Source organism: Pteronotus mesoamericanus, unplaced genomic scaffold (assembly GCF_021234165.1).
Source record: "Pteronotus mesoamericanus isolate MK-2021 breed Mesoamerican mustached bat unplaced genomic scaffold, CSHL_Meso_final contig_50, whole genome shotgun sequence".
Lineage (NCBI taxonomy): Eukaryota > Metazoa > Chordata > Mammalia > Chiroptera > Mormoopidae > Pteronotus > Pteronotus mesoamericanus.
The window spans coordinates 30,173,378-30,189,673 of NW_026555186.1; the positions used below are offsets into that span (position 1 = coordinate 30,173,378).

At 35.4% G+C, this 16,296-nt stretch overlaps 1 protein-coding gene and 1 non-coding gene across 3 annotated transcripts in view; one reads left to right on the forward strand and one right to left on the reverse strand.

The window, feature by feature from the left end:
* Positions 1–16,296, forward strand: part of SCAMP1 (secretory carrier membrane protein 1) — a 97,351-nt gene that overhangs the window by 48,354 nt on the left and 32,701 nt on the right. For both annotated transcript variants that reach the window (XM_054578515.1, XM_054578516.1), the window contains exons 5-6: positions 1,960–2,088; positions 7,409–7,568. In XM_054578515.1, coding sequence (XP_054434490.1) covers positions 1,960–2,088; positions 7,409–7,568 — 289 coding nt within the window. The remainder of the gene's footprint in view (positions 1–1,959; positions 2,089–7,408; positions 7,569–16,296) is intronic.
* LOC129074742 (small nucleolar RNA U13) lies at positions 7,745–7,848 on the reverse strand. Its single transcript, XR_008529560.1, has one exon. It is a non-coding gene; the product is annotated as a small nucleolar RNA U13 (small nucleolar RNA).

Here is a 16,296-nt window from a genome sequence, read left to right on the forward strand (position 1 = left end):
AATGAATTTGAATATTACAGTTTTGGTTAATTCTAAGGCCAGGAGCCTTTGATTATGCATTGGGCTGTCTTTGTGGCTAATGAAACTTTCTAAGTACATGGGAATGTGCCCTACATTTGACTCTTCTGGTTTGATCAGCCTAATTTCAAATCATCTGTCCCTGTCCTCACAAGAATGTTGTGTCTGTCAAGTCATGTGTTGACTCTAGGAAGCTTAGGGTATTTCAGTGTTGCCAAAGAAATAAAGAAATGCTAAGTTACAAGCTATGAAATCTATTCAGGCTATAACTGCTAAAGGCATCTTTAAGGGGGTATTTTAGGGAAAGCTAGCAGTCTCTGGGTAGGAAGGGATAAGACAGCTGGACAAGCATTGTTGGTATGTCTGGGATAGTGATGGGATGACAGGGCGAGGACAGCGAGAATACATGATGTGTTTTTTCCTTACTGTAGAATGTGCAAATCCAGGGGCTCTTGAGGACACGTTTATCCTGGGCCATTTTCTTGTTTGCAACATCAGAGACAACATCTCTAAAAGGAGAAACTAAACATGTAATTGAAATCATTGTTTCTGAAATACCTGTTACTAAAATCTATCCTATTTCCTTAATGTTGACCAATACAAGTTATTTCTATGAGAGATATTTTAGTAAAGGTTGTAATGATGAGTAGGAAATTAAAAGTTAGATTTGTAGTGTGTTATATACTTAATCCTCAGTACAATTCTTTGAAGGGTGGTGGTGGCTCTCATTTATCAGATGTAGAAACAAAGTCTTTAAGAGGTTAAGTTGCCCAAGGCCTCCTAGATGGTACGTGGGTTAGCACTTTGATTTCAGAGCCTTTTTCTTTACTGTTATTCTTGGCTTCTTCTCAATAGTATGAGGCTTGTGTGAGAAATGTATAAATTACCTGAAATTTGAAAAGATGATAAACAGTGGAGAAATGTTGGAGAGAATCAGAAATAGATCATACTTTTTTTATGCTATGAAAATTTTCCTGGTTTATAAAATGTATGTAAAATCTAATTTTAAAAAGTTGTAGGATTCTAATATCTAAAATGGGAAAATGGCCTTTAGATGTTAATTTTGTTGTCTATTTTTAATGTGTGACTTCTTGTTTTAATTTTAGTTTTATATTTCCGCCACTGATTCCCTATTTTCAACCTAATTTCTTTATGTAGATACATTTTTTTCTCTCACAGTTTGAATTTTTTTGCTCTAGGTTTTTGAGGTGTTCTAACTTCTTAGCTTTTTTTATATGACTGTTTCATGTTTTCTCATAGTTTTGTAATTTTCTTATGTGTCTTTTGGGTATTATTTTTTTGAAACTTTGGGATTTCTGAATTTGGGATTTCTATTATACTTTCGTGTTGGTTAATCTTGTGTTTCTTCATGGAGTTAATGGTAGAAAACTCAAAAGATTCAAAAGCTGTGTCTTCCCTATTCACATGAGTTAGGAATTTATATTTAAAGATTTAAGACACTGAGGAAGAAGTTGTAGAGATTTAAAAACTACATGGCCTACCCGTGAGAGCCAGATTCTTGGAACTTTGAAATAAACTTGTTTTTAGGTCAGAATCACAAGAAATAACTTGTATTAGTCAACACTAAGGAAATAAGATAGATTTTAGTTATAGGTATTTCAGAAACATTGATTTCAGTTAACTTTCATAGTGAAATATGTGTCCCTATGTTCTTCTTTCTTTTCTTGTTTCAACTGTACATAAATCGTTCCTGCTAAATATTACATGACATTGGAAAGTTATTTTACCATCTAATGTTTTCTAAAGTGATTCTGGGAATATTTTTAAAGATATAAAAATTGGTTTTCAAAATTGTCCAAGAATGTAGAAATACAGTGTTATATTTGTAAAACAATAGATAATGCTCTTTATTTTGAAACCAAAAATAAGACTAGCCCATATTTGTCCTAATATAAATAACTTTTTTTTAAACTTTTGCAGGCAGAAAAAATAATTGGCCACCTCTTCCTAGCAATTTTCCTGTGGGACCTTGTTTCTATCAGGATTTTTCTGTAGACATTCCTGTAGAATTCCAGAAGACAGTAAAGATTATGTACTACTTGTGGATGTGTGAGTACAGAATAAATTATATATTTGTTAAAGTTTATATTTTATTGTCAAAATCCACCTTTTTTTTGAAACTTGTATATTAAGGATAGTATTATTAATTTGTCTTTTCCTATAGATTTTTTAATTTTCAGAGTGAAATATATACTTGGGTGCTTCAAAATTATACTGTATGTGACAATCTAAGTTCTTAGCTGAGGAAAACCTGTATAGTGAGAACTGACATTCTTGTGAGGAGAAGACTTCTTTGTCATATAGGTAGAATTTTGCAATAACCTGTTTCCTTTGAAAAATCTTATCTGGGCAGTATTTGCTGTGAAGAAATTATGCATACTATTTTTATGCAAATGAATGTCATTAAAAGTTCTATTATGCATTATGACTATTTTTTAAAGGGGCATAAAATACTGTAATATTACAAACATTTTTCTTATAGCTTTGAGTACAATTTACACTTCATTTTCAAGTGGGGATGAATACTTTCATTGTTGAAAGTATCCAATTAATATAGGATGTTTTATTGAACAGGACATTAGGATGTCCAAAGGGTGTGATACACTCCTTTGAGTATAATTACAACTCAGGAATACTAATAGTAAAATGTCAAGCTGTTAATAGTTTGCTGTATGTACACAGATTCCCACTTACTCTGTTTCATTTTTTTTTGTGGGGGGGGTTATTATTTTATTTTTTTTATTGTTCAAATACATTCGTCTCCACCTTCCTGCCACCACTTTCCCCTGCACTCCTCCCACCCCCTCAATCCTTCCCCACTTGACTTTGTCCAAGGGTCCTTTATACATGTTCCTTGACTTGACCCTTCCCTTCCCTTTCCCTGCACCCCCCCTTCCCTCTTGGTTCTGTTGGTTTCTTTTTTCTTTCAGTGTTGCTGGTCATATTTTCCTTGCTTGTTTGTATTGTTGGTTAGGTTCCACTAATAGGTGAGATCATAAGGTATTTGTCTTTTGCCCCCTGGTTTATTTCACTTAGCATAATGCTCTCCAGTTCCATCCATGCTGTTGCGAAAGGCAGGAGCTCTTACTTTCTTTCTGCTGTGCAGTATTCCATTGTGTAAATATACCATCATTTTTTGATCCACTCATTTACTAATGGGCACTTAGGTTGCTTCTAGCACTTCGCTATTGTAAATTCTGCTGCTATGAACATTGAGATGCATAGGTTCTTTTGATTTGGTGTTTTGGGATTCTTTGGGTATGATCCCAGCAGCAGAGTGCTGGGTTAAAAGGCAGTTCCATCTTTAGCTTTTTGAGGAAATTCCAAACTGTTTTCCATAGTGGCTGCACCAGCCTGCATTTTATCACTGTGAAATCTGTTTTGGTGGTGATCAAGAACTGGGACTTCTAATTTTTTTTAAATTTTCATCTGAGGACATGCTTATTGATTTTAGAGCGAAGGGAGAGGCAGAGAGAGAGAGAGAAACATGGATCAGTTGCTTCCCCACCTAGATATGTGCCCTGGCTGGGAATTGAACCTCCAGCCTTTCAGTGCATGGAACAATGCTCCAGCCAATTGAGCCACAACAGCTACGGCTCTGTTTCATTTTTCATTCCAGTTATCTCAGTCCCATTTAATATCATTTTGTCAGTAGTAGAGGTAGCTGTCACAACTTCTCACCTGCACAATCTCTGGATTAATGGGTAATTTGTAGGGTGCATTCTTGATGGAGGGAATTTGTATGTTTTTCCTGTATGATTAGAGTGCCTTTTCCCCCCCTCCAAATATATGAAGTAATTTTCTCAAAGTCTTTTTAGGAGCATTCTTCACATATGTGAAGTTGCTCTGAAATGTGAGAAGTGATTCCTCATGGATAGTACATTAACCCTTATTTTTAGTTTATTTTTGAGATTTTTGTTGTTGATGTAATATCTTTTCCTGAATCTCCACTGTCAGTATCATATATTGTTAACATTAAAGGTTTTGATTCCATGTGTATTCATGCTAACCAACTCATGTTTTATTTAATCTATATAATCATATAACATATGCAAGTATACATAATAATTATTTTTTAATGGGCAGAAATTGGCCTAGAATTTTAGATATAAGTTCTTTGGCTTAGTGAAAAATATAGTTTGCTGATGGAGATAGGGTTGGAAGAAGACTCAATAAAGAATTTAGTAAATAGAGATTGAATGGGGAAGACAATTTTAAATGAATGATTAACTTTACCAGTGCTGATTGTTACATAATAAGTTTGTTTTGTCTTAGAAATACACAACTTTCTGAGGTTCTTAGAAATGATGTAGTTGGCTATAGTTTTTCGTAATCTTGTTCAGTTAACAGATCTGCTAACTGTATTGAAAGAGGGTTCAAGATTCCAGTTAAGTTTCTGATTTGAAGAGGCATTAACTAGAACAAAGTAAGAACTAGTACCAGCTCAATAATGCCTCTAAATGTCATAGAATAGAAGCTGTTTAAATAAGTTATTTTCAAGACAAGTCAACCCTTTACTGACTGGAATTGACTAGTGCTTTCACACTGTAATTGTAATTATAATGAGAGATAACACTTACTGAGGATTTACTTTATGCAAGGCACAGTGCTTATCACTTTTATATACATTATGTTATTAAATCTTAATCATGCTGTGAAGCAGGCACTATATTGTCTAGTTTTATAGATAAGGAAACTAAAGCATAGAGAATATGAGTAACTTGTCCAATATTACACAGGAAGCAAGGTTGGAGTTGGATAGTTTGACTTAAGAGCCCAGAGTCTAAATTTACATTTTATACCACTTACAGAGTACCAAAATGAAGAAATAATTGACATTTTAAATCCAGATACAAAGCAGATATGCTTTCAAATGTACTGTGCTTGAAGCATTTAGAAATATCACTGTGAAGTGAGTATCAGCCTCTTCGCATGTACCCTTGATTTAAAAGAAACGGAGAAAAAGAAACAAATAGAAACAGGTCAGCTATATCAAACACCATTTAGTGAAGAAGATAATATACTGTTACAAAGCTGTATATGTTATGTTAGTTGTAATGCAGAGCTTATCAAGTATTGTAGTGATAGTTGCAAATTTAGGTTCACTAACACCAGATTTGAGTGCTTAATAAAGCAATCTGAAGTATGATATGAAGAATCATTCAACTTGCAAATCATATAAACAAAATGGCTTAAATACTTCATTAGTGCTCTACCTACACTTGGAATCCAACAAGTGGATTGGAATTATATTGAAATTAGCAACACAGAGTCATGCATTTCATATTACCCTGCGCGTGCATGCGCGCACATACACACACTTGATCTCTGTAAGTGGACCAGTTGTTTATTAAGTATGCCTAAACATTTTATTTACTCTCCATTGGAATGCAGATAAAGGATTTTTTTTATTATAGTTGTTTGTTATTATGAAAACATTTACAAAAAACTTTTAATAGATTACACAAACTTAAATTGCTATTTTTTTAAAAAAGCCTAAACCTGGATGAATTTTTGTGAACTTTAAAGTACTCATACCCATATACTGTCTTTATTAAGCTGGTTAGTAGATAAACTTTTAAAAATTCTTTCTGCCATGGCTGGTGTGGCACAGTTTTCTGGAACCTTGTCCTGTGGACTGAAAGGTTGTGTGTTCAATTCTTGGTCAGGGCACATGCCTGGGTTGTGGGTTTGGTCCCCAGTTGGGGCTTGTGTGAGAGGCAACTGATATTTCTCTCGTCTTTTTCCTCTTCCCCCTTCTCTTAAGCATGTCCTTGGATGAGGAAAAAATAAATAAGTAAAAATAAGAATTATTTCTTTGAAAGTTGGTATTTGAGTTAGAATGTTCTGAATATTTAATACTTTTTTAGGCAGTTAGATGGCATTTAATGTTACAGAGTAAGAATTTTCTATCTCACAATCTTTTGAATTCTTATTTTAAGCCCTTAATAGAACTTTTATTTTGAGGCAAAAGATTTTGATTAAATTTGTTAATAAGCTAGATTTCATGAGAATTAGAAATCTTAATGGGAATAAAGTAATTAGAAAGAGTCATTCTTGTGTAATAGTATGAAATGGAATTTAAGGCTGGAAGAGCTGCATTTCTATTGCTGAAAAATTAAAACACACAGATTGATTAGCTCAGAAACATAACCTAGATTTTTTCCTCTGGAACTTTTTCTTTTACTCTAGAGATAGTGTATTTATCTAGTTGTTAGATAAGAGCAAATTAGGTGAGGCATCATAGAATATCTGTTTTTTTGTCCTGTTTCTTTAATTATTAACTTTTTTGATTAATAATTTAAAGAGATTTTAAAGTTTATGTTTACATATATTGAGATTGTTTCATTATTTAGATTCACTAGGTCTTTGATTTGTTATTTTTAATTCAAATAGTAGTTTGTTGGTATATTTTTATTGAATTGATAATTCACATTAAAAATTATTTTAACTTTTGAAGGAATTTCTTTTCTGTAATAAATTCAGCCAGTGAATACACTTTTGAAAGTGCTTAAAATTATTAATTATAATGAGTAAATGTGGTTCTTTAGGATTAGAGTGTACTTATATGTTACTCAGATTTTTTGTTTCTGGTCTGTCAGGGAACGTAATTATTAACAACATTAAGAAGAGTTTGCCAAGATCTATTTGTGTTAACTAAAGAAAGTTCTGCCCCTGAGCTGAAATGTGTCATAGTGTACTTTTTTTTTTCTTTAATAAGTTTAATCCTCTACCAAAACACAGTTTGTACTCTAGGACTTTCGAAAAATGGACAATTCAATGAAGATGAATTAATAATTCTTACAGATTGACTGTATAGTCACTGAGAATTTCTACTGTATTAGTTATTTTTAGCCCAATGATTATAATTTTATTGCTTAAAAATGTCATGATGAGATTGCACGGGATACTTCTCTTCTGTGTATAATGTGCTCATGGAGACATCTGTAGCCCCACTCTGTACAAATATAGTTCCAAGTGTAGGATCTTTTTCCTCCTAAGTCCTGGTTCTTTTCCTGGCAGGCACTACTTTCTTTTTGGGCATTGGATCAAGAGACATATCACGTGTTTCCTTCTCAGGAAAGAGGCCCTTCAGGTAGTGCTTCTGTGGTTTAGCTGTGTAATTGCCCTTTAGGAAATGGCCAAAAGAATTTTTGCCAAACAGTGCATGTATTAGGACTACTTTTCCTTTGATTACTCTGTTTTCAAATCAAACATGTAAGAAACAGCAATGTTTTAAAAATACTAAATGAAAACATGTGGTAGAATACATTTGCTCTTGGGAAGTATCTTTTTCATTTATAATTTTTGTTGAATGAACTCATAAATTGAATGTAAACATTTCTTTTTTTGTTTTTTGATTCCACAGTCCATGCTGTAACACTATTTCTAAATATCTTTGGATGCTTGGCTTGGATTTGTGTTGATTCTACACGAGGAGTTGATTTTGGATTGAGTATCCTGTGGTTCTTGCTTTTTACTCCTTGTTCATTTGTCTGTTGGTACAGACCACTTTACGGAGCTTTCAGGTAAAATGTGTGTACTTTAAAAACATGCTCTTTAAAGCCTGTGAAGTAAATAATTTGTGGTATATCTTAAAGGGAAAATTGACACATTTTCATTAAATCTTTTTTTATTATTGTGTAACACCTTCAGGAAAGTCCATATATCACAACGCTGTGTATTCATTAGGTTTATTATTTCACGTCAGAGAGGTAATGTGCCAATGTCATAACAAAGCTGAAGGGAGGCGCATCTCACAAGAGAGCATGAACATTCAGTCATCATACTTACGAAGTACAGAAGGATTTCATTAGGCTTTTTAAATCATGAAATCCCATTTTTTCCCTCCCACTTCAGAATAATTAAACATGAAAATGAATGAACGAAAAATGAGAGCAGCCTTAGGTCTTAATATTTGTAAAAGGTTCTATTCCATATGATAAAATAAACTTTTAAGAAAAATTTTGCTCTTCATTCCCTCCTTCAAAAAAAAAAAAGTCACAAGTGATAATTATAGCCTAAATCATAAATGAACCTAGGTAAGATAAATATACATATAATATTTAAAGGGGATTACTTCCAACTAGCAACTTTGTAATTATTTTCTGTGTAACTTCACTTTTGGCTTTTCAAAAGACAGCAACGTTTTAAAACTATATAGACTATAACATGAAGTGTAATACTTCACATGGTATATTTTAATTAGTGACTAGGATTAACATTTCCTAAATGCATGTTCCATGGGCTTTTAGTAGGTGTGGAAAAAAAAGGTTCATTAGCTTAAGTTTGGGAACAGCTGGATAATAAAGCTAATAAGCAAGTTTCTTCGTTTTAGGATTTCTTAGACTCCTTGAGAACCTGGTATGCTTTGTGATTTGACCATAAAAACATTATTATTATTATTACTATTATTATTATTATTTTGTGGGACACTTTTTGGATTATTGCTTGAAGAAATAAACATTAGGAAATGCTGATTTAGATGACAGCCCTGTTTGAGTCCATATATTCAGTTGTTCATCAACTCATGTTCATCTGAATAAGAATAACGAACTTCTTTCAACACCCATGATGAGAGGCCGCATTACTAACAAATATGCATGTAACGTGCAGATGATATATTAGGGAAACTAGAGATCCATGTTCAGTTGTTTAACTATTTCCTATTTCAACATAAAATTTCTTTGATTAACTCGAATGTTTATCACTGCCCTCCCACCCCACACATACACAGTGGAATTAGTAATCCAGATAATGTAAACAGATGGAAAAAAAAAAACAAACCCTAGAAAGAAAAGTGAGAAGATTAGGGAATTTGGAGAGAAAAGATGTCATTCAACATAAAACTAAGTTAGTTAGAAATAAAGGGAAGAAAATAGATGAGAGGAGGGCAAACAAGGAAAGAACCTTTGGATATATTGAAATATGGGAGGTTGGTGGTCAAGCAATGGGGCAAGGAGCTCCTGTAGATGTGGGTTGGAGAGGAATTTACTTACTACTTGCATGATCTAGGAAGAGAGTTACTGCTGTCCTTTCCTTGTCATCTAAGCCTGGCCAAGGTTTTTTAATTTTTAATTTTTTTAACATCTGGCCTCTACCTGCCTACTTTCATCACATTACTAGTGTATCTGTAATGATGCTGGTGGGTGGCAATGGGCTTGTATCAATTTGAGACTTTAAAAGTGACTAGAGACTTTGAATTTTAAACTCTCTATTACTGATATAGCCAAAACAAGCTATTAAAAGCCAGGGGTTTCTTTTTTGTTGTTTTTGTTTTTTGCCTTTTATTACTTGAAGTCACTCAGTTCTGTTTATTCTCTTTCTTTGCCAGTTGAAATAAAAATGCTTTGTGGAACATTTTTATTTCTGACCCTGTTAATCTGTGAGCTAAATTCTTAGTTGTATCTCAATCCTTTAGAGTATATCACATCGCTTCTTGGCCTTTTGGCTAAGATCAAGTGTAGAGTATATCACGAATATGTTGATTATCTGGGTTTCGTTTCACTATTTGGAGCAGAACTGAGAGGAAAAATATTTTATGAGGAAAGCTGAAATTAAAGTATTGGAAATCAGGACTTCCAGTCAAGATGTAGGCTTAGGTAGACATGCTTTGCCTCCTTATGCAACCACAGAGAGAATTACAACTAAACCTCAAAACAAATAACACGTCAGAAAATCAAACTCTATGGAAGTCTGACAACCAAGGTTTTGAGGAAACTACATTCATCCAGATGTGTAGGAGGGGTGGAGAGGTGATGAGATGTGGTATGGCACAGAGAGGTAGTGGGGTTGGAACCAGTGGTCCGACATTGACATGTAGTGGATAAAAATCTGGAGGCATACCCCGAGAATGAGCGATCCCAGTCCCAGGCCAGAAAGCACAATCCAGGGTTCCAGTGCCAGGAAGATAAATCCCTGTAACTTCTGGCTGTAAAAGTCAGTGGGGGTTGAAGTGTTGGAAGAAACTGCCGGGGAGTTTCAGGATACTCTGCTTAACGGGCCCACATGGTCTTGGAATGTATACAGACCCACCCACTCTGGGATTCAGCACCAGGGCAACAGCTGGAAGGGCACCAATTGCATATGGGGAGTGGGTGAAGTGATTGGAAACAGTGTGAGTGCTGAGCAAACCTCCAGAAGAAGACTAGCAGCAGCGCTGTCCCCTCTCTTAGCTCTCCCCCGACACTGAGCCACAAAGTGGTGAAGTGGTTTACCCAGCCCTGGTGATTATGTAAGGCTCTGCCCCACACAATTTACAGGTGCCTTTTCTACAATAGGCCACATTAAGACAGGGAGTCAAAGCAGCTCTATCTGCAACACAGAAACAAACACAGGGAGGCTGCCAAATTGAGGAGACAAAGAAATACGGTCCAAATGAAGGAACAGAACAAAACCCAGAAATAGAACTCAATGAAATGGAGATAACCAGCCTATCAGATTCAGAGTTCAAAATACTGGTGATCCAGATGCTCAAAGAACTCATTGAGTATGGCAACAACATAAAGGGAAGAAAGAAGGTTACACTAAGTGAAATAAAGAAAAATGTACAGGGAACTAACAGTGAAGGGGAGGAAGCTGGAGGTCACATCAGCAAAGAAATAAGCATTCAACCAGAAAAGCAAGAAGAAACAAGAATTCAAAAAAAAAAAAAATGAGGATAGTATAAGAAGCCTCTGAGACATCTCCAAATGTACCAACATCTGAACCATAGGGATGCCAGAAGGAGAAGAGGAAGAGCAAGAAATTGAGTTTATTTGAAGAAACATGAAAAATTCCCTAATTTGGTGAAGGAAATAGACATACAAATCCAGAAAACACAGAGTTCCGAATAATTTGGACCCAAAAGAACCACACCAAGACACATCATAGTTAAAATGCCAAAGGTTAAAGATAAAGAGAGAATCTTAAAAGCAGCAAGAGAAAAGCAGAGAGTTACCTACAAAGGAGTTCCCATAAGATCATCAGCTGATTTCTCAAACTTTGCAGGCAAGAAAGGACTGGCAAGAAGTATTCAAAGTGATGAAAAGCAAGGACCTACAACCTAGATTACTCTATTCAGGAAAGCAATCATTTAGAATTAAAGGGCTGGTAAAATGCTTCCCAGACAAGGTTCATCATCGTCAAGCCATTATTACGTGAAAAGTTAAAGGGACTTATTTAAGGAAAAGAAGATCAAAAATATGAACATTAAAATGGCAACAAATTCACAACTCTCAGCAACTGAAACTAAAAAAGCAAACAAGCAGAATCAGAACTGAGTCATACATATGGAGATCATTTGGAGAGTTATCGGTAGGATTTTCTATGTACACTGTCATATCATCTGCAAACAATGACAGTTTTACTTCCACCTTTTTAATTTGGGTGCCTTTTATTCCTTTTTCTTGTCAATCACTGTAGCTAGAGCTTCCAATACTATATTGAGTAAAAGTGGTAAAAGCAGACACCCTTGTCTTGTTCCTGATCTTAGGGTGGAAACTTTTAGTTTTCGCCTGTTGAGTATAATGTTGGTGGTAGATTTCTCATAGATGGCCTTTATTATGTTGAGGTTTGCTCCCTCTACTCCCACTTTGCTTAGTGTCTTTATACTAAATGGGTGCTGTACTTTATCGAATGCTTTTTCATCTATTAATATGATAATGTGATTTTTGTCTTTCCTTTTATTTATGTGATGTGTTATGTTTACTGATTTGTGAATTGTACCATCCTTGCATCCCTGGGATGAATCCCACTTGATCACGGTGGATGATCTTTTAATGTATTGCTGGATGTGGTTTGCCAATATTTGATTGAGGATTTTAGTGTCTATGTTCATAAGCAATATTGGCCTGTAGTTTTCTTTTTTTGTTGTGTCTTTATCTGGTTTTGGGATTAGATAATGCTGGCCTCATAAAAAGAGTTTAGGAGTCTTCCTTCTTCTTGGATTTTTGGAAATAGTTTGAGAAGGCTAGGGGTTAGTTCCTCCTTAAATGTTTTGTAAAATTCTCCTGTGAAGCTGTCCAGTCCAGGGCTTTTGTATGTCAGGAGTTTTTTGATTACTGCTTCAATTTCACTAGCTGCTATCAGTCTGTTCAGGCTTTCTGCTGCTGCTTGATTGAGTTTTACAAGATTATATGTTTCTAGAAATTTGTCCATTTCACCCAGGTTTTCAAATTTCTTGGCATATAGTTCATAGTAATTTCATACAGTCCTTTGTATTTCTGTGGTATCAGTTGTAATTTCTCTTTCGTTTCTGATTATATTTGTTTGGGTCGTTTCTCTTTTTTTCTTGATGAGTCTGGTTAAAGGTTTGTTGATTTTGTTTATCTTTTCATAGCACCAGCTCCTGGATTTATTGATCCTTTGAATTGTTCTTTTAGTCTCTATGTCATTTAATTCCGCCCTGATCTTGATTACTTCCTTCCTTCTATTTGCTCTGGGCTTTGTTTGTTGTTGTTTCTCCAGTTCTTGTAGATGTAGGATTAGGTTGTTTATTTGAAAATTTTCTGTCTCTTTTAGGTGGGCCTGTATTGCTATGAACTGCCTTCTCAGAACTGCCTTCACTGTGTCCCATAGGTTTTGGGCTGTTGTGTGTTCATTTTCATTTGTTTCCAGAAACTTTTTGATTTCTTCCTTATCTCATTGTTAACCCATTCATTTTTAATAACATGTTATTCAGTCTCCATGAATTTGAGTTTTTGAGTTTTTTCCTTAAGATTGTTTTCTAGTTTCAAGCCATTGTGATCTGAGAAAATGATTGATATGATTTCAATTTTCTTGAGTTTTTTTGAGGCTTGTTTTATGTCCTATCATGTGGCCTACCTTTGAAAATGCTCCATGTGCATTTGAAAAGAATATATTTTGCTGCTTTGGGGTGAAAGCTTCTGTGTATATCAATTAAATCCATGTGATCTAGAGTTTTGTTCAGTGCCACAATATCCTTGTTGATTCTTTGTTTGGAGGATCTGTCCATTGTTGAAAATGGGGTATTTTAAAATCCCCTATTATAAGTATGTTCCTGTCTGTATCTTTCTTGAAATTCTCCAAGATTCTCCTTGTATAATTTGGTGCTCCTATATTGGGTGCATATATGTTTACAATGTTTATATCTTCTTAATGGATTCTACCTTTGAGTAGTATGAGTTGTCCTTCTGTGCCTCTTTTTATGGCCTTTGTTTTGAAATCTATGGTGTCTGATGAAAGTATTGCAACTCTGCCCTTTTTTTCCTGTCTCTTTGCTTGGAATATTTTCTTCCAGACCTTCACTTTCAGTCCAAGTAGGTCTTTTGTTCTCAGGTGGGTCTCTTGTAGGCAGCATATGTGTGGGTCATGTTTTCTTAACCATTCAGCTACCCCATATCTTTTGATTGCAGCATTTAATCCATTTATATTTAAGGTTATTATGGTTAGGTACTTATTCATTACCATTTTACGTCTTTTTACCTGTGTTCCTCTCTCTCTTTTTCTTCTTCTTAAAGCAGTCCCTTTCGCATGTCTTTCAATGCTAGTTCGGTGTAGGTGTATTCTTTTAGCTTTCTTTTGTCTGGGAAATTCCTTATTTTGCCTTCAATTTTAAATGAGAGCCTTGCTGTGTAGAGTAGTCTTGGTTGCAGTCCTTTGCTTTTCATTACTTGGAATATTTCTTGCCATTCCCTTCTGGCTTGTAGTGTTTCTGTTAAGAAATCAGCTGCCGACCTTATTGGAGTTCCCTTGTATGTTACTTCCTGTTTCTCCCTTGCTGCCTTTAAGAATCTCTCTTTGTCTTTGAATTTTGCCATTTTAATTATGTGTCTTGGAGTGGGTCTCTTTGTGTTCATCTTGGTTCACTTTGGACCATCTTGCTTATACCTTGCTTGTTCATCTTGGACTTTGTGTGCTTCTTGGACTTGTGTGACATTTTCTCTCATCAATTAGGAACGTTTTCTGTCATTACTTTTTCTAACAGGTTTTCTATCCCTTGCTCCTCCTCTTCTCTTCTGGTATCTCTAACATATGGATATTATTATGTTTGTTGTTGTCCTGCAGCTCCCTTAACCTCTCTATGTTCTTTTTTCCTTTTCTTGCCATTTCTGGAAATCTTTTTTTACCTTGTCCTCTAGTTTGCTGATTTGATCCACTGCTTCATCTAGCCTGCCTTTAATTTCTTCTACTGTGTTCTTTAATTCAGAAATTGTATTCTTCATTTCCTCTTGTCTCTTATTGATAGTTTTTGTGTCCTTTTTCATGATGATGAATTTTGCAGTAAGTTCCTTGTAGCTTCCCTCTAATTCTTTGTAATTCTTACTGAGCTCATTGAGCTTCCTTATAACCATTGTTTGGAACTCAATGTCTGATAGTTTACTTGCCTCTGTTTCATTTAGCACTCTTTCTAGGGATTCCTCCTTTCAATTGGGAGTTGTTTCTTTGTCTCCCCATTTTAGGAGAGACTCTTCTTGTTTGTTTCTGCTTCTCAAATTGATCTGCTTTGACTTCTGTCTTTTTGGTGTGAACTTCTGTGGCAGGAGGCCTGCAGGATTCAGTGGTGCAGTCTCCTTAATCTACTGAACTTGATGATCTTCGGATGCCCTTTATGCCACTTATGTTGACTGTCTGGATGTAATTGGGTTTTGATTGCTGTTGGGTCATTCTTTGATGGGTCCTTCCCTCCAGCTGGTTGACTAAGGATCACTCCACTCACCACATTTTGTATGCTGTTGGGTAGGTGCTGCCATAACAGAACCACACAGCCCAGGAAACAAACCCATACGTGCAAAAGTAACTCCCATCCACAATCCCACTATCAACAACAAATAAACTAATGTTAATAAGGATGTAAAAAGATTAAGACTGTTATAAGAAAGGAGAAGCAGATATGAGATGACTAACAAAGAGAAATGATTTTGAGAGGGTAGAGAGAGGAGCACTAATAAGAGTAGGGAATCAGAACAACATGAAGAGAGAAAGTAAAATTTGCCTCATAAATAAAAAAGGAAATGAAGAAGCCAGAATGGAGTAAGAGAAGGAAAGTGTATAGTATGAGGTTTAAAGATAAAATAAAAAAGTGAGAGAAAGAAAAAGGAAAAAAGTAAATAAATAGTAAAAAAACAGGAAAAAATTGGAGAAAAAGAGCCACTGCAGCACTATCAATAACAAATGAGCTAAGATTAATATAGGTGGGATGGGAATAAGAGGGAAAAAATAAAGAAAGAAAAGCTTAGGAGATGTCTAGAGGAAAGGGAAGTGAGTTTGAGATGATAGAGGGAGGGGGAATACTAAGGGTGAGGAATGAAAACCAGGCTAAGACAGGGAAAAATTAAAATTTGAGGTGAAAAAAAGAAAGGCAGGATGAAGGGAAAAAGTAGAAAAGAAAAAAAAACCCAGGCTAATACAGGAAAAGGTTGAAATCTGAGATGAAAAAGAGAATGGGCAGGATGAAGGCAGAATGGAGCTGGAGAGGGGAATGGTGAAATTTGAGATTTGAAATACAAGAATAGTGAAGAATTAGAGATAAAATTGAAAAAAAAAAACCCAACTCAACAACAACTACCCTATCTACAACCAAGGAGCAAAGAGTGCTAAAGGTAGAGAGAGAACTCGGGCGTTCTAAGATTTCTTGTTGGAAACAAGAATGAGATGACCATTGATAAGAAAATTGGTGTTGAGAGGCTAGACGGGAGAAATAGTAATTGTACAGGATGGAAACAAGTTGTAGCAAAAGAGAAAACAAAATTTAAAATGAAAATAATAACAGAACAGAGGAAGGTGAAATAGGGCAAGAGAAGGGAGGAGGAAAATACGAGTATTGAAATAAACTATAATATAAAAAAATCTAGTGATTTAATATGCACAATCTAGAAGGATAAGAAATGAATGTTAAAAAACTATGAAGGGAAGAAAATACTGCAAATCATGGAGAAGAAGACCACAGTGGATTTCATCTCGTCAGCATCTAGTATTTACCACTGTTTTTTCTTTGTGGATCCGCCTCTGATGATGTCAGATGGTGTCCCAGTCTGGCCTTAGGCAGCCTGTTTGAAACTACCGGGGAACTGTCTGTGGCTGACTCCTTCACCTGTTAATCTAGTCACTCTGCACTCAGCAGTCAGGCTTAAGCACCACAGGTGGGGTATAGTACCTCCTGGGAGAGGGGCTATTGCTTCCCCTCAGGCTGAGGCCACTTGGAGGGGAGCAGTCTGCTTGAGCTAAATGGCTCCTGCAGTCGTGGGGATGACTCAGTACCAGGATCCTGGCAGCTGTTCTCTCAGTTCTCTCCCCAAAGCGACTGTCCCCATTCTC